The 23365-nt window shown below is 41.4% G+C and overlaps 1 protein-coding gene across 3 annotated transcripts in view; it reads left to right on the top strand.

The window, feature by feature from the left end:
* Nucleotides 1-23365, top strand: part of HEPHL1 (hephaestin like 1) — a 35180-nt gene that overhangs the window by 7133 nt on the left and 4682 nt on the right. The window contains exons 2-17 of one of the 3 annotated variants that reach the window (XM_071555621.1): nucleotides 1848-2092; nucleotides 2765-2977; nucleotides 4760-4939; nucleotides 5914-6168; nucleotides 7108-7276; nucleotides 7960-8096; nucleotides 8253-8384; nucleotides 10989-11200; nucleotides 11616-11766; nucleotides 12970-13182; nucleotides 15802-16015; nucleotides 17629-17768; nucleotides 18847-18987; nucleotides 21574-21680; nucleotides 22166-22388; nucleotides 23092-23231. In XM_071555621.1, the coding sequence (XP_071411722.1) occupies nucleotides 1848-2092; nucleotides 2765-2977; nucleotides 4760-4939; nucleotides 5914-6168; nucleotides 7108-7276; nucleotides 7960-8096; nucleotides 8253-8384; nucleotides 10989-11200; nucleotides 11616-11766; nucleotides 12970-13182; nucleotides 15802-16015; nucleotides 17629-17768; nucleotides 18847-18987; nucleotides 21574-21680; nucleotides 22166-22388; nucleotides 23092-23231 (2872 nt within the window). Of the gene's footprint in view, nucleotides 1-1847; nucleotides 2093-2764; nucleotides 2978-3058; nucleotides 3139-4759; nucleotides 4940-5913; nucleotides 6169-7107; nucleotides 7277-7959; nucleotides 8097-8252; nucleotides 8385-10988; nucleotides 11201-11615; nucleotides 11767-12969; nucleotides 13183-15801; nucleotides 16016-17628; nucleotides 17769-18846; nucleotides 18988-21573; nucleotides 21681-22165; nucleotides 22389-23091; nucleotides 23232-23365 lie in introns of those variants that run through there. The other 2 variants (XM_071555630.1, XM_071555638.1) reach the window with 2 other exon arrangements.

Here is a 23365-nt window from a genome sequence, read left to right as displayed (position 1 = left end):
TCTCCCCAGGCTGTGGAAGGTATCTTCTCCTTGGTGAAAGTGGTGTGACTTGTCAGGTCTTGCTACGCACACAGACAGTTACCACAGACCTGCTAGTTCACTGAAAATCCAGATTTCTTGGCTACTCATTCCTTAACCATGCTTTTGGGGTGTATTTATCTGACATACATTCTTCTGTGAAGAAGCAGACTGAGGAGTTTCTGTCCCTTCCCCTCCATCCCTGCCAGCTGTATCTACCACAGCAGTAGCATTGGCAATGTTTTCATTTGTGCCAAAACTTGTGGCTTGTTATAAAGCACATTTTTCAAATGAAAAAGTATTCTTTTTGGAGGCTTTTATTTCTGGATCACTTCAGGGATCTGTTTTAGACAGTGACTATGGAGGTGTAATGACCACATCGGGGATATTGTAACTTATGGTGTCCTAGAAATCATAGCATCTTAGAATGATTTGGGTAGCAGGAGTAGTGTATCTTATGGTGAAGAACTTCAACAAAATTATACCTTTCAACTCATGCAACATCCACCACTTAGGTTGCTGGCACTTCGCAAAAGCATCTAAACAGAACTGGTTAAGCAGCTGAACTGATCAGTCACAAAACCTCACAATGAATATGATATTGCTGTATTTTTGCCAGTAATACTTCAAGAAAAATTAATTCAGATTTTTTTTTGAGTTTGTTAGGAAGCATGAAAGTTCAAAGAATCTTCAGGGTATGAGAAAGTTCATGGATCAGTCAACTATGGTGAAATCGTTCATACAATCCACATCTGGTTGTGTAGCAAAGCGTTTCACTTCTGCCTCATTGTGTGGAATAATCAGGGACTAAGAACATGTATCATACTTATCAGCTGTAACCTGGAGAGAAGCAAAAAATGCATTTTATATTGTCACAGTTGAGACAAACATGGGTTGCCAGTATGAGGTTATAATTAAAAGGGAAAAACTATTTCCCAGTTGTGTAAGAAATATTGACTGGGAGCACCTCTGGTCCTAGCTGGAATATTACATGCCTATTGTGTGAGTTCTTGTGTTCAGACTTCAAAAGAGATAGAGAAATACTGGCTTTCAAAAAAGAGCTTTGGGAAAGATTTGTGGTGTCAAGAATGTCAGTGTACTTGGTCTGTCCAGAAGAAGGGTAGGAGGCAATTTAGTCAATTAATTAAAACTTATGCAAGTGTCTGCATAGAAAAGAAGTTCTTGATGGCATGTGGCTACTTTGATCTGAGACAGGGCTTGATGGGAACCAGTGGTTGGAGTGTGGAGCTGGATGATATTAGACTGCAAATGCAATTCAGGCTTCAAAGGGAGCAGGTATTTAAAAGCTATAATATTTTAACCACTGACCATATGGTGGGTTCTCCATCACTTGAAGTTGCTATAAACATAGACTGTGGAATGTAGAAATTATGTATTTCATGCAAAGCACATTTAATGTTACTCTTCCAAGGAGTCAAACTAGTTGATTAGAATCACTCTTGCTGGCTTTTGAAAAAAACTTAATTTGGTTTTCTTTACCTCCTCAATAGTCATACTTTTAGAGATGAGGTTTCAAACCTTCAAAGAGGGAGAGACTGCTAAAACTGCAGAAGGGCCGCAGTGGCTGGTCCTCAATGAAGGCTTGTAGCAACTGTGCAAAAGACCAAACCTTCAAGTAGATGGTTGTTACTGTATGGAAAAGGGCTTGGACCATGCTAGTCCTGTCCAGATTCACTTCTTAGCTTTAAGTCCACCAGCTGTGTGATCTGTGCCAGGGAACTATTTATCTTTACTGCAAACACCAGTTATCTGATCAATTCCTAAGGGAGGTTTAATGTCTGTAAATAATTTTCCCTTCCCAACACTAGGTTTGCAAGTGTGTATGCGACAAGAGGAGCCAACCGAATAGGACGTGTGTACAAAAAGGCTATTTTTAGGCAATTCACAGATGGCACTTACTCCCAGGAGATCCCCAAACCAATATGGCTGGGTTTTCTTGGGCCAGTCCTGAAGGCAGAAGAAGAGGATGTCTTTATCATCCATCTGAAAAACTTCGCTTCCCGCCCATACTCTGTTCATCCACATGGGGTCTTCTATGACAAGGACTCTGAAGGTAAAAACTGGTTTGTCTTTTCCTCTCTTTTTCCCCTGAAGTAACTAATATCATGGATAAAAGTGTGTCTAAGTATTTATTGTTATGGACATTGACATCAGAGTACTTCAGATCACCCTCTCATAAACTCATTAGTAATTGCAGCAGATGACTAAAACCAGGAGCAACCTCATCTCTTAAAACTCTTTGCCACAAACATTCAACATCTGGGATAAATGCAGTACTGAAACAGGTTAGATGGGTCTTTGTTCCTGAATTATTTTTCTTAATTATAAGTGACCAAAACATCTTCTCTCCTTCCTTCTACCTCTAGTCTATTTGAATGGATGGAGCTCTTGCAATTGAATGGTTTTCCTCTCTTTAGGGCTATAACAAGCATAATGTAGTTTTCAGAATCCCAGGCCTATGCATGTGTACTTCTGTTAGAGAATTGTGTGGATTTGCCTACATTCAGTTCCCTCATCAGTTTTCTGTGAGAAGAAACATAATGTTAGCTGACAAAATGTGTAGATGACTGATGAAAATAAAGGAACAAGTTAAAAAATAGAGCCTGTTAATGCATTCTTAAAGATTTCTCTAGTGATAAAAAAATGGATTTTAACTCAAAATTTTTGTGATGAGGTTGCCAGTTAAGGGGGGCTAAAAGCTTCCTTTTTCCTTTTTATGTATTAGGAGCACTTTACCCTGATGGAACCGGCGGTAAAAGCAAAGAGGACGACTTTGTTGTTCCCGGTGGAAATTACACATACACATGGCCAGTAAGGAAAGATTATTCCCCAACTTTGGCAGACTCAAACTGCTTGACTTGGATTTACCATTCTCACATTGACACACCAAGAGATATTGCATCTGGTTTAATTGGGCCTCTGCTGGTGTGTAAAAAAGGTACTAAGCTAAAACACTGATAGAGCAAGCCCCTCTGCCAAGCTTGGCATCTTAACAGTCATTTTTGCTTACAGGTATAAACATGATGGTCTAGAATCTATCCCTACATAGCCCATAAAAAGGGGCAAGGAATAGATGGGTCATTCCAGCAGCATCCCAGGGTAGGTATTGTAGCTCTGGGACAACCCCATTCCTCCTCCCCTTGGGCTTCACGAGAGATTTGCCTCAGCTGGTGGAGGGGCTGCAGCATGCTCTGTGACCATCCTGTTGTGGCTGAGACCAAATATAAATGTTCCCAAATTGGGGTCATTTCAGGAAGAACAAAGGACTTATTAGTCAGGAAATGAAATTAGGGCTGGGCAAGCAACTTTGGCAATGGTGTTTACATACTGGGAAGCCCAGTGCTTGTCATTATTTCCCCATACAGATCATGTATTTGTTTTTGCTCACAAGTTGTACATCACAACCATATGGAGATGTGCACTGAACAGCCTGTTCAGTGTATGTTATAGCCTGCTAATGTTGTGCTGGAGCCATCACGTACCACCCCTCTTTGAGCCATTGCCACCTCTGCCCCTGAGCATGTGTAACTCTCCCACCTCTTTTCAGCAGCTCCCATAGCACCAAATCAGCCTTCATTTTATATATAGAACATCTAAGTGAAGCAGGTTTTACATATGAAGAAGAGAAATACTTCAAAGTGGAAAGGACAGGCCTGGTCTCCAGCTTAATTCACACAATTAAAATGTCTCAGGCTTATATTCTCTTGAAGAGGCTTTGAAATCTTCAGAACTGCCTGAATATGTGAAATTGAGCTGATAGCTACACAAAAATACATGAAGCCAGGAGACAGCATGTTCAAAAAATCCTATCCTGAAAGGCCAGGGTTAAATGCATGTTTGGTCTTGAATTCATCAAGGTAGATATCTACATAATGCCACTGCTTTAGTTTTCCATACAGCGGTGATGGACACAAGACAGACAGCAAGGCTCTGAGCTCTCTGCCATAGAAGGCAGGGGAAGGAAAGGTTTTCATGGGTTCAGAGACAGACAATGATTACGTGAAGTCTACACCTGCCAATGGATGATAATAATAGACTCCTTGGTATTGCCACTCCTATAGTCTCAGGTTGTTCCCCAAATGATCACTTGGATAATGATACTGAATTTAGCTGGAATAGATTCTGGTCATCCTGCCTTCAGCCTTTTAAAGTTGAAGTATCTATTCCTAGATAACTGTTGAGGATTCCTTGTTTGTCCATGGAGAGTGAGCCACATTTAGATGGCTGTTTTGGGGGTGGGGTTCAGCAGTTGTTGCAAGGCTACAGAAATTGTTGCAGAAACTCACTACTCCTTAATTCCTGGTCAAAAAAAGTCACAGGTTTCTGTCTAGATCAGGCCCACAACCTGGCTTACTGTACAGGCACACAGATACTAACAATCACTGACTAAAGGGCAGAGTTTTGTGCAGTGGGCCAAAGAGCGGGAAAATAGGACAACAGATTCTGGCAGGTACTTGTGCTTACGCCAAATCAAAGTGATACAGAAATACCATCTTGACTTAGACAAGATAAACTGCCTTCTGGAGGCACTCATCTGTTCAAAGTCTGTTGGAGGGAGGTCAAGATGTCTTAGAAGAACAAAATTAGGTGAGATTCATCCTGCTCTGTAGATCATAGACAGAGCACTGTATTTCCTTGAGTGCTCCAAGGAAATCATCACTTTTAAATTCAATCCTCTCCAAGGCTTTTTTTATCACTTTCCTTTTCGTTTGCAATTTAGGAACTGCAGATGAGACCACAATAGAAGGGACTGGTGCTGCTAATGCTTTTGCCCTGATGTTTAGCATTGTAGATGAAAATTTCAGCTGGTACCTCGATGAGAATATAAACACCTTCTGCTTAGAACCAGACACTGTTGATAAAGAGGATGAAGGTTTCCAGACCAGCAACCGAATGCATGGTGAGAAGGACTCAAGCAAATGGTCACCTACAGTAGTGACCAGGCTCTTTTCACTTCAATAGGACTTTCTGTCCCCTGTAATGTCTCTCCTTTATATGTGTCAGCAAGCGATGAGTCAGAATGTTTAAGTATTGTGTAGATAAAAACCTCTCCCTAAATAAAGCATGACACAGTGTCTTGCAGAAAGGAGATTTGGCTTTCGTGCCCAGCTCTGCCATTTGTTTAGCATTTTATTTTAGGCAAGAGATTTAAACCATTTGTTTGTACAGCTGTGAGAAGAGAAAAGAAAGTTGCAGAACACTTAGACATATGTGTATTGAAAAGGTTCTCGAAGGGCTTGCAGATGGTGGACTGGCTGGTACAACCAATCCTGCCCTTCAGAGATCCACTGGGCAATAGTACATTGTGACATTTGCATATTTTGTGTAAGAAGTTAATTCCAGATATTTCTATGTATTTTTTTTGTTCCAGGAAGCCCAGGAGGTAAAACATTTTGAAAAATATGAGTCTCACCCTTCTAGCACCCTGATATATTTTCAGACATGGAAGTTGAGGAAGAGAGAGCTGACTAGAGTGATTGGACTGATATCATAATTTTCAAATCTGAATTGCTTAAGCATGGCATATAATTGTATATTTATGACTCAGAATAAAAGCAAATAGATTTCAGCCATGCTAAATAGCTGCAGAACAAGTTAACTTCATTATCAGACCTTTTTGGTGATGACTTAGCCTTTGCCCAGGAAGTTTTTCACAGACTCAGACAGAGAATTTGAGGCATTTGGTCATCCAGAGCTGTAAGCTCTGTGTTCGAACTCTTACTCTTCATGAAGGAACCTGTAAAGACCTTATTCAGTGTGGATATTCAGGCAGTTTCTTTCCTGGGCTAGGAAAAGATCACCCTTAAAAATGGGATCAAAGGCACTTGGCACTTTTCTTTCACATCTCATAAAGTCTCATACTTTTGTTTTTAGCTATTAATGGTTATATTTATGGCAATCTCCCCGGCTTGGAGATGTGTGCTGACACTTCGATGTCCTGGCACTTGTTTGGCATGGGAAGCGAGATAGATATTCATGCTGCTTATTTCTACGGCCACACGTTCACTAGCAGAGACCAGAGAGCAGATGTCATCGGTCTGTTCCCAGCAACATTCATCACAGCGGAGATGACTCCTGGGAGCCCTGGGAGGTGGCTGATAACGTGTCAGGTCAATGAGCACTTACGAGGTATGCAGCTATACTTGTCCCTCATCCTTTCAGAAGTTCCAGCCTCTGTTATGTTTGGAAAAGAAAACTGAGAGATGTTTCCATGGAAAACAGGATTTGACACTTTTTTGTGACTTTGAAACACTTTTGAACTAATTCATCAAATAAACATCATGAATATGAGTTTAGTCTTGTCATACATGTTGGGTCAAATATTTAGCTAGTATGAATGAGTTGGCTGTGTAACCCATACGAGGAAGGCTTGCTAGACCCAGCCCTGCTTTCTATGTAAACTGGAGATTTTTATGAGCAACAAGAGGAGTCTTCATCACCACTTTTTGTTGTAGATAAGTACTTACACATAAAAAAATTATGCCAGTTGAAGGAATTTGATGGTGACGTTGTGATATTTGTGTGGTGCGAGACCACAAAAGCACATATAAACTAGGTCTCATAGCAGTGGGCAATGTATAATTATCACAGTAGAGATGACTTGGGAGAATTTTTTACTTCTGAGAGCTTGTATGTTGATTTCAGTGGGATTTGCATCAGGCAAAACAGACTTGATTCTGGCAAACAACAAATCCCTTTAGTGCAAATAAGCAGTCTCTATTTCAATGAAATCCAAGGGGAGATGATGCTATTTTGCAGACTTCTGGAGGCACTCTGATGCCCAAAATCATTCTACCATCCTTAAACAAACTAAGAAATTGAGTAAATAAGCCAAAAGAGTGTCATTGATGTCAGTGGATTTCAGTCATGGCATAAATCTCCACCTTGCAAAAGAAGGATGCTGACATCTGACCCACTGTAGGCAAAGTCTTTTAAACCAGAAATTTACTGTAGTAATTATTTCCAACCCACATAGCTTCCAAAGAGTTTTGAATGTGCTTTTGTATTCATGAGACTGCTGTCTCTGCAGCTGGTATAGGACTATCTCCAGACTCTTTCTCCTCCCAGGTGGCATGGAGGCACTATATGATGTTCAGATCTGTCAAAAAAACCTGTCTCACCCTTCACCAATCAGTCACATGAGAAGATACTATATTGCTGCTGAAGAAGTGCTCTGGAATTATGGACCTGATGGTTATGATAAATTCACTGGGCAGGGTTTGAATGCCACTGGCAGGTGAGATTCCCCATCCTCTCCTGTGTGCTTTTATTTCAGCAGTCTGTGTGAGACTTCCCCAGTGATTCACTAGGGCTAGATCCTGCACTGTTATTAATTTTAATTGAAAGGGGCAGGGAAGAATGGATTTACATGGCCTTGTCAGAAAGTCAGATTCTTAACTGTGATGCTTGGAGTTGCCTTCTGAAAGCGCTTATCTTGCTTTATTGTCCATGCAGAAAGTGAGCCCCAGTGAGGCACATCAAGTTCAACAGAGTTAATAACCCTTTGCCAAGACTCCTCCGGCAGGTTTCACACTTATAATAACTGCATTTCAGAGGTGCCATAATGGTAGAATTTTCCTTGTTGTTATTACTGATGAAGACAAACTACATTGCAATATCTCCCAGAAAAGCTAAAAAGGGTTAGAGACACATTGTGCACAGTTCTTGCCCTAAGGTATTTTGATACAGATGTCTCCCTAAGTAAACTGGGGTTAAACATAAAAGTCCAATGCACAGTGAATGCTCATTTGTTAACTAATTCAAACCAGTAATTTCTCTCTTAGTCTGCTAGAAAAGTGTATGCAAACTAGTAACTTGGGGGGTCGTGTCTCCTGTGTCTGGAGTAATAACTTTATCTGAAATGAAGGGTTCCACCTGAACCTCCAATTATTTAACTAGTCCAATTTGCTAATTCCACAGTGAATCTGCAACATATTTCACACAAGGGACTGACAGAATAGGAGGGCAGTACTGGAAAGTTCGCTATGTGGAATACACTGACGCAACATTCAGTAAGAAGACTTGGTCAAAGGACATGAAGCACCTAGGAATACTTGGTACAGTGAATAATTTCCCCTCTTGTCATTACATCAGATTTGAATGCAGAATCACTTGGACCCAGAGGGGAATTTGGTGCATGCAGTCCCCTCTTGTTTTGGTGGAAATATGTTAGAGAGGAGTTCTTCTAACAGCTTCCCTCACTCTTTTTTAAGGCCCTGTCATAAAAGCTGAAGTGGGAGACACGGTGCTAGTTACTTTTGCCAACAAAGCCAGAAGAAGCTACAGCATTATGGCCCATGGCGTAAGCTTCAGCAAGCTGTCGGAAGGTGCTCCCTACTTAGATGGTAAGTTTTGACTGTGCTACTGTATCGTCTCATCCAGAATACCTGAGTCTAAAAATCTGCTGCTGCTCTGCAGGTTTGCCCTTTTTGTGGTTGCTAAGGCACAGAAGGATGACTTCACTAATTTGTGTCTACCATACATGTCACAATCCCTGAGACTCTGTAGTCTGTGAATGTGTTCTTCCCCTTGAATGTGTTCCAGACAAGATGTCTAAAACTAGCTGAGGTCCATGTTGAATAAAAATTTACAAGCACAATCCAATTCATACTAGTTCTAATCTAATACTGTTCCATTGCAATCTGTCGATCTCCTGTGGACATTCTCTGGACATTATGAATCTTAGGATCTGGCATGACAGCCCTGCTGAGTCCCTAGATACAGCTATCCATGTGATCTGGGCTGCTTCACTTTCAGTTCTCTAATCCAGCACAGGCATTGCCCTTGCTTTACTGTCAGGATAGCCAGTGTCAAAGGCAATTTCTATCTGATTGCCCTGGAATGTGAAGCAGTGATAATCCTTATTAATTCTCATTAATACATAAACACTGAAATGAAGCTTTTGCAAAAGCCTTCTTCTCATTTTTGTGTAAGGACAGAGTCTTTAACCCCTAAGTTTAACTATTAAATGTTTAATGTAATGTTTAATTGATAGGCACTTTTTACAGTCAGTGACAAGAAACAAATTCTTCAGAGGGTGAATTTACTGTGAACACTTGTTTTAGAAGACAGTAGTTCACTCTGGAGATGTGATTCTGTCTCCATCAACTACAGAAGTTTAGAGTTTGTATTTGGGACTAAGTCTGAGGCGGCTCAGTTAAGGTGAGCTGAATCCCATCCATAGCATAGAGATAAAGCTGTGGTCTCTGAAAAAGTTTTTGCTGCATTTGCAGCACTGAAGAGGGGTAGTTTTCTTATTGTATAAATTGCTTTCTTTCCACTACAATACATCAAAAAGAAACTCATGGGACATAATCTCTCCTTTGAAAACTGTGCTAAGAGAACTAGGTCAACATGTAAAACTCATCATACAATTAAAATCAATGCAAAAGGCTTTATTAAATTGTTTCTCTAGTTGCTGACCTTGCAACTCAACAACTTTACCAGCAGGCAAATCATGAAAAAACAACTGGCTTGAACTCAGCCTTGAAGTTATCTACAGAGATCCCAATGCCACGCTTGTCTAAGGCAGTCCCCCAGTGGAAGTGCAGCTTCCCTTTGCTTGCAGTCCTGTTGTGCTTTCATTTAATGCTTGCTGGTAACAGTGCCCTTCAGCATTGCATCAATAATCTTTCTGTCCGTTTTTATCTCCTTTTAACCCTTGTGTCTTTGATTTCCAATACATGTACATGTACATGTAGAAGTCCCACAGGGGCTGTAGGTTTACACTGAAGGTAAATGGTTTTTCAAAGGCTGTGTGTTGTTTGAGTGCAACTTATTCATGTGAAAATGCTGTACATAAACATACTGCAGACATCTACAGATATTTGGAGACATGTTTTTTTCAATTGTGGTTTCAGGAAATACCTTTCCATGTTCCATTAGACACATGTCCAGTCTCAGAGGGGTTTTGACTCCAAATCAATGTTTTCCTTATTACACACAGTTGTAGAATGAGTCCAGTAGTATAAGATACTGTTTAAGCAGTACTCTGTATTGCAATTTGCAGCAAATAGTATGTCTTCAAACATATACTGCTATTTTCACTTGTGTTTAATTTTTTAAGAGGATTCTCTTGCAGTATTAGAGAGGGTATTAGATGAGTGCAGTCTGCTCCTGCCTGACTCATCTGACTCTACTTAGAAAATCCAGACAATGGTTGCTTAAGCATTAACCCAAATCTCTGATTTGATCTTCCTCATAGCAAAGACCAGAAAGGTTACTTAGCACTTTTTTTCTGCAAAGGGTGTGGGGCTGACCCCTTTCTCTGACTTTCAAGTCCTTTTTTTAAATTCTCTCAGTGAATGTAAACACTCTTTTACAGTGAGTAAATTACACGAGGGATGCTACATCCAGCCTCTGCATGGCACCAGACAATGGCCCAAATCCTTTAAAAGTAGCCTCCAAAAAAAGTAATATCTGCCGCTCCTTGGAGATGCTGACAAAGGCTCCTGTGCATTGTTTCAAAATCAAAAAGAAACAATTACCAGGAACTGATTTGTTTAGAATTGCTAAAGAGCGACAGCTACCGCTCCACTCAGTAATGTAATTGCTTTGCTGATGCTTAATGAAAAGCCAGAGTCTGAATTTGTGCCACAGATAAATCTCATGATAGGGCAGGTAAGCTGCAAATATTAGAGGAAGCCATTTAAGCACCTGAATGAGGTCTGCATGTCTTGTCTGACTGAATTCAGATAATCCAAGGCAGTGTCAGAAGGTGTCTGGGTGAAGCAGCTAAACTTGTTCTGCATGGCATGGGCTTGGTTGTCCCCATGGCACAGGGCTCGGGTGAGATGTCCCCATGGCATAACTGCCCAGACAATAGGATGGTGCTGGAGCAGTGGTTGAAAGGGCGAGCTTCTCCACAGAAATCAGCAGCTCTGTCTGACTGTAGTCAGGAAGCCAAAACCTTCCTGTAATCTTGGTGCACCTCAATTTTCTCTCTGCAGGCTATCTGAAGCCAGGAGCCCATGTTAAGCCAGGTGAAACCTTCACATACAAGTGGAGGGTCCCTGAAAATGGAGGTCCAGCAGAGAGTGACCCCCCATGCCTGACCTATCTGTACTACTCAGCCACTGATGCTGTCAAGGACACCAACTCTGGTCTCGTGGGGCCTTTGCTGGTCTGTCGGAAGAACACACTGAATCACGACAGGACACAGGTGCCAAACATGAACATCTGCTTGTCCCTGACAGCAGGGGGGTGCACCGGTGGGTTTCCATATGGGCAATTTGCCCAGTTCCCAGTTTGGTTTGCAGAGATGAAGCAAAGGTCAGTCCTCAAGGTAAAAGTTGACCTAAGGGGAATGTTAAGAAGGTGAAACTATCATTCCATCATATCCTGAGTCGTCTCTAGTTTTTCTATCTTTTTCGTGCAATGAATGCCTTTTTTCATCCCCAGTAATTGACAATCTATTTATCCTTTTGGATGAAGGAAGAGAGTCAATCCCTGTCTCTACACAGATTTAGTAAGAAGGCAGCTTCAGATTTTTGGGGAAAGAAAGCTTTGTTAAAAGAAAAGTATTCATTCTTATTGAACAGACTTTTTTAATGTCTTGGCTTCTTTCTTGGCTACAGAAAGGAATAGATAGAGAATTTTACCTCCTCTTTTCAATCTTTGATGAGAATGACAGCTGGTATTTGAACAAGAATATTGAAGCATTTACTGGAGACCCTTCAAAAGTAGATGAAAATGATCCTGATTTCAAGGAGTCCAACAAAATGCACGGTATGAAATACCTAGTATCTGTGAATGATACCTTTCAGTCATATTAAGATGCGTTCACAGGTTTTATCATCATTCATAGTTGACTGCAGTGCACTGGAGAGTGAGGCGGAAAGGTGTCAGTCAACTTACAGCCAGCTCCTGATGCCCCTGGAGCACATGTTGAAACCCCAGCAGTAATAGCAATGAATGCATCCACCTACCAACTATACCTGGAGAAAAGGAATAGAGAGCAGCTTTTAGGTACAATACTTGAGTCTATAGAAAGACATAATACCAGAGACAGGCATCAACTGCAGAAGAAGCCAATTTGCACTATTAAATTTTGCTGCTGGTCTTGGCACTGACTCAGACAATAAAGGTCCACCTGCTCTGCTCTGCCATCTCCCACTTGGGCAGTGACCACCTCTTGGAGCGGAGAGGCAAAGACTAGGAGAGTAGCTAAAAATATTTTAAAATATCACTTCTGGAGATAAGTATTTACTTCAGCACAGATCTCCTCCAAGGTAACCCTGACATGACAGACTTGAGCAAATTGCATAACCTGTCTTTGGTTTAGTTTTCTGAAGAGAACTGAGACTATTGTCAGAGAACCCTAGGGCTTTCTGGACCCATCTATTTTATTCTTCTGTTAGGAGATGGATCTCATACTAAAGTTTTGTTCCTTTATTGCATCCTTCACACACTGATTACAGAGAACATTTGAGGGTTAGTGGGATTAGCCACATAACACCCTTCTAAAGGAAACAGATATATTTAAGAAGTAAAACTGGAAGTCAAAGGTTGAAATCACATAAAAAGCCTCCATCAGAACAGAATTCATAACAAAGACTCTTTGTGACTCTCTCCATAGCCTTAATGACCTTGTTATACATTCTCCAGGCTGAAAGGAGGTACCTAATTTATACACTTAAGTGCTGTCTGGGAGGTACATTGAAAAGCACAGAAGAGGAGTGCTGCATTACTGCAAAAGGCTTTATGAGATTTTACAGGCTAAAAGCAAAAAGGTAGAAGTTCAGAGTTTATAGGAATGGCACTTAGATATAGCTTTGGTGTCCTCCAATGTTACCTTTTCTTCACAAAATGCTCCTTTAATTAATGATGTGACTTGCTGATTCACGAGTCCCTTGCCGGGAAGGTGACAGGAGGCTTTGTGATACGTTTCTGTGGATCTGCTGCTAACCAGGATCTTTCCTTCTCCTCCAGCTGTCAATGGCTACTTGTATGGTAATCTGCCAGGCCTGACCATGTGCAAGAATGACAAGGTCTCCTGGCACCTCATTGGGCTGGGCAGTCACTACGACATGCATGGGGTTCAATTTCAAGGAAACACCATTGACCTGAGAGGGACAACAAGGGACGGGCTGGCCTTGTTTCCTCATTTGTCGGGGACAGCACTGATGCAGCCAGACCGTGTGGGTATGTTCATGAACTGATATTGGTGGTGTGGGACTTAGAGACCACTCAGTCAGAATAACAGTCAGCAAGATGCTCTGCTCTGCACAAGGAGCCTGAAAGCATGGAGCCTGCAGGGACCTGGTGTAGCTGAGAATTCAGGGTTGGTTATTTTTCTGGGAAGGTGCTATAAATCAAATATGGATGTGCACCAAAGAGTGGAGGTTTTAATGACTTTGGGACAGGCAGAGCAGCAGGCAGAGAGATAGCTAAGAGGATGCTCTCAAAACAGGCATTTTTAGAAGACCAAACTCACTGCTATGTGGATAGTCAGCATTGTTTCATGTATTTTAGGACTTCAACAGTAGCTTATCAATATTAGTCAGTCTTAAGGAGTTTCTTCAGAAGCATACACATTAAACATACTTTTAATTTGCATGAGTAATCCAGTGATTCATACTTCAAACTAAGAGGGGGTGAATTGTTTGTGGGAGACTTAGCAAATAAGTTTCATAACAAAGACTGAAACGTTACTTTGCTTTACATTGGTGCAACTCCATTCAAATAAACAGAGTCATCAGAGTTGTGCAAGACTATGCCAAGGGCCATCCTTGGCCAGGGCACCTGAGAGAAATGTATGTTGGTGTTGCATATATGCCAGGTTAGACCTCTGGTGCAAGTGTCAAAATGAGACAAAAGGTACTTTTCATATGCATATCCCAAACACTTCCATAATCTGTCATGAAACTGCAGAATTCACACAAAACAACTAATCTATGAGATTATTAATTTTTTCCAGCTAACCTTCTACTGGCAATAAGGGAAACTGAATGAATTATCAGATCTTTACAATCACCAATGTATGTGAATTTTTGTTAACTGCATGTTATTTTACCTTTTACATCATTTTTGCCCAAGCAGCACAAGGAATGGACTGAGACCCAGTCAGAACAGAGCTATGCTTCTAATTTTGGTTCCATCATTGACTCACATGCAGACCAGCTGTGAAAATGCTTTCCTCCTTCACAGAGTGCTAGCAGGTGGAGTTGTGTAGGATAACATAGTGGTCAGATTCTGCTTGAGTAAGTGGGAAGGAGAGAAAGAGAGGATAAATATTAAAATCTGCCCATGGACATGCCAAAAGATGCTCCCACTATCACTACAGTCTTTGACCATCAGAACTTAAAAAAAAAAAAGCCCATGGTGGCTTGGCCTTCTGTGAAGGGAATATGAAGGGTCAGAAAGCTGCAGTTTAAGTTAATTGTTTTAACACCATAAAGGGGCATATCAAGAAATGGTTATAAGCAGGCATTCTTGTACAGTGGGGCTGTATCTGTACTGCAAAGAGACCTCCATTAGCCTGATTACACAGAACAACTGCAGGGTCTGAGTGGGGAGTTTCTTGCACCAAAGGCTGGTACAGTAGCTCTGTGCTCAAGGATGAGGACACAGCATCTCTGAAATACCCATGTCTCTCCATGCCTTTACTGAGTAGTGCAATTAATGCTTCCTCCCACGTCGTCTTGTGTTCCTTGGGGGTATGTCTGCAGCATGGGCAGCATTGTTGAAGGCTCACTGGCAATCTTGTTCCTGCTGCCAGACATCTAACCAATTGCTTTTCAGAGTTTCCTTGGCCAAGCTAATCAAACTCAAATTTTTAGGAGTAATTTATGGTGTCTTTTGAGCAAAGATGGAGCAGGCTAGTGGTTTGTATGGAGCAAAACAAGACCAGGTCCTGTCAGGTCCTGCCTCTGGGTCACAGGGCCACAGGCTGGGGGAAGAATGCCTGGAAAATTTCTTGGCAGAAAAGGAACCAGGGGTGTTGATGGACAGTGGCTGAACATGAGCCAGCAGTGTGCCCAGGTGGCCAAGAAGGCCAGTGGCATCCTGACTTGTATCAGCAATAGTGTGGCCGCAGGACCAGGGCAGTGATTGTCCCTCTGTACTCGGCCCTAGTGAGGCACAACTTCAAACCTGTGTTCAGTTTTGGGCCTCTCACTCTAAGAAAGACACTGATATGCTGGACCTTGTCCAGAGAAGGGCAGTGGAGCTGGGGAAGGGTCTGGAGCACAAGTCTGACAAGGAGTGGCTGAGGGAGCTGGGGGTGTTTAATCTGCAGAAAAGCAGGTTCAGGGGGATCTTCTCGGTCTCTACAACTACCTGAGGAAGATGGAAGCCAAGTGGGAGTTGGTCTTTTCTCCCAAGGAACAAGGAATACCACAAGAGGAAACAGCCTCAAGTATTGTCAGGGAAGGTTTACATTAGATATTAGGAAAACTTTCTTCACAGAAGGGGTTGTCAAGCACTGTGGAACACTGAAACACTGAAACACTGAAACTCGTTGCCCAGGCAGGTGGTGGAGTTACCATCTCTGGAGGTACTTAAGGGACTGTAGATGTGGTGCTTAGGAACATGATAGAGTGGTGGACTTAGTAGAGCTGGCTTAATGGTTGGCTGATGATCTTGGAGATCTTTTCCAACATAAAACATTCTGTGATTCTACATAAACATCCCTTTGTTTGATTTTCTATACAGTATCACAGATTTTGTCTGAGGACAGATAAAGATGTTCACAGGGCTTAATTTGCCAAGCTGCTTTTAATTTTTTTTAACTGCTTAAATCTCCTGTTCATTTCTTTCCAGGCACATTCAAAGTGGTTTGCAGGACTTTTGATCACTTTGTGGGTGGGATGAAACATTTGTACGAGGTCAGCAGCTGCCGCAATGCCACCCAAGCCCAGCAGCAGTACGGAGCCATGAGGCTCTACTACATTGCTGCCGAGGAAGTTGAGTGGGACTATGCCTCAAATAAGAGCTCGGCACCGAAAATCTACAACATCAGCAGCTATGAGGAAAGGTACACAAAGCAAAAAAACACTTGTAGGCATGAGACACACTCAGAGTGAAGGGGAAATTTTGAAGCATCATTTTATGAAGCCAGCCTTGTACTTTTTAGGAGGAACTCTTTGCTGTACAAAATAAGAGAAAACACATTTATAAAGTCACTTCATCTCAGACTAGACTAGTTCATAGACACCACTTTCAAATGTTTTCATCTCAGTGTGTCTAGTAATACTGTTGAACTCAAAAAGGCTTCCAAGTCCCTAAATCCATTGTGTGTGTTTCAGCCCTGGCTCAACCTTACAGTGGTGCTCCCCAACACTCTCCTCTCCCTCACTCTTCTCAGCCTCCCCATTCCAGTGCTCGGGTTTTCGTATAGGAGAAACGCAGCTACTGGTCCCAGACATGAGTCCCTGTAGGCAGTGCAGATGCATGAGGGAGGTGCTGAGCCTGCTTCTCTGCAGTGTGGTACCACCTGTCTCCCCTGAAAAGGTCAGAATATAGTGAATCCTGCAAGTGAATCCTATCTATACTGCACTTTGCTAAGAAATCAAAAACGTGTGCAGAAACTTCATATTTCAGATCATATTGCATAGATTGTTCCCTGAGGACACTTTAGTGAAAGTGAAAAGGAACAAGGAACATATTTCAAAAATAAGCTTTAAAAAAGCATCTGTGAAACTGATCCCCATAAAGAGAAAGAAAAGTCTGTAAAAAATATACACAGAGTCACAGGTGATAAAGTGAGTTTAAAGAAAATATTAACACCAGTACTGTGAAAGACTACTGTTGCAAATACAGTCCATTACTACAGTAGGCAGTATCCCTGGGGCATTTTTTTGCTTTTATTTAGTACATTGTGAGCCAACTCTGCAACTCCCCTGCCAGGGGCACCTTGAAGATGAGCTGTGAGGAGACAGAGCTACCCTCAGAAGAGGGTGAATGCTCTGCCACACAGTGGATGGCGAGTGTCCTCTGCTGGCGAGTCAGCCCTCTTGGATCCCATGGAAGCAGCAATAAAATGTGGGTGACCAAGTAAACCTGGAGGGCACATAAAAAGCATCCTCTTCCAGGTGCAGAAGGGAAAATACAGTTGTGACTTTACAGTCATGCTGAGAAAGCAGCCAGCCCTGCACAGTACACAGCAGCAAGAGGGCATAGTAAAGCAGCTCCCTCTTATCTCAGATGATGGCATTTGCTTTTGAAGGTCGAGCTTTGATTATCATTTTCCTGTGGCTGACAAGGTAGTGAAAGCAGCCTTTGTGATAAGAGGATTCAGGTTTTCAGGGACAGGCAGTATCTTTCATTGGAGAGCCGCTAGAGAGAGTGGTTGAACCCACTCCTATCCTGAACTTTGCCTCTGCTCTGGTAGCTCTGGTGAAGGAACTCAGGAAAGTTTGTGGTGAGTGCAACTTATCCGCAGCTTTACCAGTTTGAAGAGGATGTACATCTAGTGAGGATTATCACTCTTATTATTCGATATTTAAAATGTCTTGCAGCACTCAAGGGCTTCACATCAATCATTGTGTTGGATCAAGCTGTATGTTCTTATCAATTGTGAATAACACAATAGATACTAGCTTTTAGATATGTGAGGTTTAGTGCTTTTATTGCCTTTTTATTTTGCAGCTATGGGCATGTTTTTCTGAGCCAAGCAGAAGATCTGATTGGTTCAAAATACAAGAAGGTGGTTTACAGGGAGTATACAAATGGCAACTTCACACATCGCAAAGTGAGGACAGAAGAGGAGGAACACTTGGAAATTCTGGGCAAGTAACTCTCATGTCTCACAGACCACGCCTGGTCAGTGAGAGGATTTCTTAGAGCTTTTCCAGCTTTATTAAGATGGAAAACAAGGAACACTGATGCCTATTCCAGGTTATCAGTGATTTTACAAACAGTTTATATAATTGCTGAGTGTAAAAATGCTTTTCAAATGAAGCAATTCATTCTTGAACATAAATAAAGAATTTCCTAAGGAGTACTAACAGGTAGGATGATAAAATGGCAGTTCCAGGATTCACCTTAGCTTTAGAGCTTGCAACATAGACTCTTGTAGGCAGATTAAGACAACATAAAGGGGCTGGATTTGTGTCTGCAACTGGGCAAGACATAATATTACATGTCATAAAATAACCATCAGCTGTGTTTTTTATGGGGAGAGAAGTGGGCAACAACTGGTCATAAAGCAGTCACAGAATCATAGAATATCCTGAGTCAGAAGATCACTGAAGTCCAGGTTCTGGTTCTGGCACAGGTCAGCCCCAAGAATCACACCATGTGCCTGTGAGCATTGTCCAAACAACTTTCTTGTTAGGCCTGGTGCTGTGACCGCTTCCCTGGGGACCCTGTTCCAGTGTCCAATCACCCTCTAGGTGAAGAACCTTTTCCTAATATCGAACCTAAATCTCCCCTGACACAGCTTCATGCCATTCCCTGGGGACAACACTCTCTGGGAACATATTTGATGTTTCCGTTTTTTTTATTTTTGCAGTACAAAAATAAAACACATAGTTTAAAAAAAGGCAGTTACCAGCTTAAGAAATAAAATTAAAAAAAATAAAATAAAAAACCACCCACAAAGATTTTCCTTAAAAACAAGCTGTTGAAAAAACTGCTCAAGAGTGAACAACACTCTTCACTGATCAAATTAAAAAGAGATTATTTGTATATATGGAACTTTCCATCAGCTGAAATAACAAACCAATTCTGATGGCTTTGATGAATAAATAGAAAAGTCCAAGGTTTTTCAGAAAGACCTTGGCTTCACTCCTAGTCCAACCTATAGAAAGTTTATTGAAATCAGAAAAGCAGCATCAATCACCAGCATCTCCTTCTTGAATTCAGGGCCCTTACTCCATGCTGAGGTTGGTGAGTCTGTACTGATCGTATTTAAGAACAAAGCCAGCAGGCCTTACTCAATAAGTGCACATGGTATAGAAGAAGTGGGTTGTGAAGAACAGCCGGAGACACCAATTACCCTCCCTGGTAAGGTACCTTTTGTTTTTGGTTTGTTTTTTTTAATTTCCCCTCTTTGAACTACAAAGGCTGTATATAAAGCATTTTAACACATGAATGATAATCCTTTTTCAAGCTTGCACATACCTATATGTTGACCCAGGAATAACACACTCAGTGCTTCCTCAGCTATTATTCTGAGTTGTTATACATGTAAGTTCTTGATCAAGTGAGCATGTTTGGGCAGAGACTGAACCTCCGTTCCTATCAGGGATAGAAACAGGAGTGTACTATCCCTGGACAACATCCAAAAAAAAGCAGAAGCAGGACCATAATCAAGGCAAGAGAAGTATAAGACAGTGCTGTGTTTGGCTCCAGACCGACACTCTAAAAATGTGTTAAAACATTTCAAACTCAGTGGTAGAGTTGCAGATGGCAATATTTACTCTGCTTCTCTATTAAGCTACAGAGAATTGGTATCTGCATTCAGAGCTGATGCATAAAATACAAAATATGAATAGTATTTTATTAATAAAAGCAGCTGTCATATGAATTAAAAATTATTGAAAAAGTGTACCAAATATGCTTCAGTTGCTAGAGAGGAAAATAGTGAAAAATAGTTCTCACAACACTGAAATTTTTTATATAGAAAAATTCCCACTGAACTTTTTGAACTTCAACTTTTTTGTTGGGTTTTACATTCTAGTAGGAAATTAAACTCAAACCAAAGTTCTATAGTCAATCAAAAATGTACCTACCTTTGCTTTCCAACTCCCATGCAATTTTTTTTACAGTATTTGTGAGCTTCAGTGTGAAACTGAATGAAAAGAAATTCTGATGTAATAAACTTCTTTGCAAGCTGAAATTTCTTTCCTCTAAGCAGGTGTCAGTACAGTACAATCACAGTACAACCACACAGAAACTAATGGCCAAATATAAGCCAACATCTGTGTTGCTGGGTATTGGTTAATACCTAGGGAGAAAAAAATACATTTGGTTTATATGATTCCTTTTTTATGTTGTTTGCTCTATGATGTTGGTGCTGACAGTTGAGGCGTAACACTGGGAACACTATTGTCATGTCTCCTGTGTCCACATGGGAGCAGGCTTGGGATGAGTTAGATGAGGGAAGGAGCCTATGAGAGTAAGCCAAAAGGATTCTTCAGCAAGATCTAAGGACAGGCTCTTCGTCAGGATTTTGGAAGAAACAGCACAGAAAACAAATCCCTCAAAACAAGAATAATTCCCGGGCACTTCAGCCCCCATCACCATCATCTAGAAATCGTTGCTGTTTCTCTTCCTAGGCTAGACTGGACTGTTCACCCCAAGCTTGCCAGATGCCCTATAATTCTCCTAATTCAGTCATCAGACAGATTTATATAGTGATAAATTGTGCTGTTGAGAGCACTTCCAGCTCTCAAACAGACTGGGAGGGTGGGCATGGTAAATAGATGCAGAGAGCAGATTCATAGGAGCCTAAGCCAAAACAGCTCTCAGCTACCACAGCATTGTCCTCTCCCTGGCCATTTCGCCATTTACTCACCAGCAAAAAGGGAGAAAACATCCATCTTCCTCAGGTTTATCAGTCCTTTCAAGGATTACACTTTATTTTTGCTTCAAAGATGGGTCTTCAATGCCTTGTGAAATGTCTCGAGTTTTAAGCAGAATGGAAATTTTTTCCATCTACAGTCTTCAAACATCCTGAAGTGGGGAGTAAAAAGAGTGAAGTGGTGGGAGACCATGACCTGCCTCCCTTCTCACATCATACCCTCTAAAAAAAGGCATCACATGTAGGTTAGATACAAGTAGATGACATACTCTGTCCTTTTAGTGTCGTGCTGAGTCTTGAAAGCCTTTCTGATCTCTGCTGAGGTGTGTTAACCCACGCTGTAATGAACAGAAAGTGCTTGTCCTGTAAGATTAAATGATTTTGCAATACTTACACAAGACCCACCTCAGATAGTATGACAGTTCAGAGACACCTTTTTTTTTTTTTTTTTTTTAAATCAGAGGTCAGGGAATTTCTGGGAGGATGTGGCAGAGGTGATGACTTTGGGGAAGGGACAGAGGTTCCGGTAATTGCTGAGGATCAGGGGCTTATCTGGAAAAGGAAAGGAGCCCCCTGCTGCTCCCAGTTGGCAGGTTGGTACATACTCAACACTCCTTGGCACTCCCAGCTGACACACTGCTGAAGCACCCTCTGCAGAATCCCAGCGGCAAGGGACACGCCTTTTGGGCCTTTTCAATTGAAAAAGTCAAAGAAACATTTTCTGGAGCTTGGCTCCCAACGTCAGTAGGCAAGATCACTGAACTGCCACAAGTTTTGCCAAAGAGAAGGATGAGGAGTCCTGTCTGTAAGCGTCCCTCTGTAAGATGCCACTGTTGTCAGTATTGTTTGCAGAACTTTTCCAGGGCAATATGCCTTCATTTACACCACTGGAATCTCACTGACCTCCAGGAAAGCAGAATCATATTCTTCTCACATTGCTGCATGCTTCCACAGCTAGCTTTGATGCAGATAATTTTTTAATGAGGAGGATAACAGATCTGAGTTACATACTATTCAAAGTCTCTACTACCCAGCTGCTCGTGGTAAAATTGTTCTATCTGTTTCAGGAGAAATAAATACCTACAGGTGGAATGTCCCAGAACGATCCGGTCCTGGCAAAACAGATCCAAACTGTATCACTTGGGTTTATTATTCAACAGCAAATTTTGTAAAGGTAACCAAAAAAAGGGCCATTAAAGCTTACATTGCTTTGGCTGAAGCATCCTGACTTGCATAATGTTTCTGAAAGGATTCTGCCTCTCATCTGGGAGAGGACCACAGGCTGGAAGAACCGTTTACAGAGCGAGACATTTTGTCTTTGATAACAGTTGCACATGCCTGGGTAATTTAATCTACAGAAATCCCAAGGGATACACCACGGTAATGTGATTTCCTCCTTAAAAAATAGTTGAAGGGATTCTGGGAAAAGGCAAAACATTACACAAGGTCACAGAATCACAGATTGGGTAAGGTTGGAAGGGACCACTGGAGGGCATTGCTTTGGTAAACTAACACAGAGACATAGAGAGAAAGAAATTTTAATCAGAGTACTGATTTTTTTTCCTTTTTTAAAAAGGAATTTAATTTTTAATTAACATCTGTCTATTTCATAACTAGATGAACTGAGAATCTGTAATCCATATATTTATTTTATTTCAGGACACACACAGCGGTCTGATTGGGCCTCTTGTAGTTTGCAGAAAAGGAACTCTAGATGAAAGAGGTCTAAGGAAAGACATTGATCGTGAATTTACTCTTCTGTTTATGGTGTTTGATGAAAATGAATCCTGGTATTTGAAAGAAAATATTGAAACATATCTTCATAAGAATCCTGATGATTTTAATTCTACTGAGAACTTTGTAGAAGGCAACAGCAAGCACGGTATGTAGGACTCGGTGGCTGCACCCAAGAAGACAAAGGTTTATTTTTCACAGCCCTTTTAGGAAAGCTTTAGACTTAGCTCGCACTTACCTAACCACCTGACAACTTCATAAACTTTAATGCTGGAAACAAAAAGACTTCATGAGGCCCAAACAAGATATTTTTCTAACAAGATAGTTTAGTCCTATACACTTGGGAAGAGGCTGGCATGCCAGACTTCTCTTGCAAATTGGGAGCCTTATTCCTTGCAGGCTTGTTCTGTAGGAGCATAAGGATGATATTTTGGAACTGTGGCTGCAGTAGCAACCAGCCTAGGAATCAGGCAGAACAGGCTAGATGGGGACATGAACAGCCCTGGTCTTGTTTTGGGCAACAATTCTACTCCCTCTTTTTCCATGTAGCTTCTCAGCATAAATCCTGTTTGTCCAGGAGTTCAATCTCAATCAGTAAAAAAACATTTTGATGCCTTTCAATACAGAAAAATGTTTGCTAATGTATACTTACATGATTTGGAAACTGAAGCAAAAGCATGACTGTCTCTCTGTAATGGCAGTGGGTCACTATGGAGAGGCCTTGCCCTGATCACACGTGTCTGTCCCTTCTCTGCCTTGGAATCCCTTCTTCCCCAAAAGTCTGTAGTGGACGTTATCATGACCCATACCACAGCCAGTTATTAATCATCCCTATTTTGTCATTCTTCCAGCAATCAATGGGAAGATTTATAACAGTCTCTTGGGTCTAACAATGAATGAAGGTGATAGGACAAACTGGTATTTGATAGGAATGGGCAACGAAGTGGATATTCATACAGTTCATTTCCATGCACAGACCTTCATCTTCAAGGTTGGTAAAATAAATCAAAGCAAAATCTTTATAGTATGATGGGAAAATTCTGAAAACAAAACAAAACAATACAAGTTCCAGCCTGGTTTTGTAGCTTGGGCACAGAGCTCTGGGCTGACGCTAAGGTTGGTGGG

The sequence above is a fragment of the Pithys albifrons genome, chromosome 1 (assembly GCF_047495875.1).
Source record: "Pithys albifrons albifrons isolate INPA30051 chromosome 1, PitAlb_v1, whole genome shotgun sequence".
In the NCBI taxonomy this organism is placed as follows: Eukaryota; Metazoa; Chordata; class Aves; order Passeriformes; family Thamnophilidae; genus Pithys; species Pithys albifrons.
This window is presented reverse-complemented; position numbering and strand designations above follow the sequence as displayed.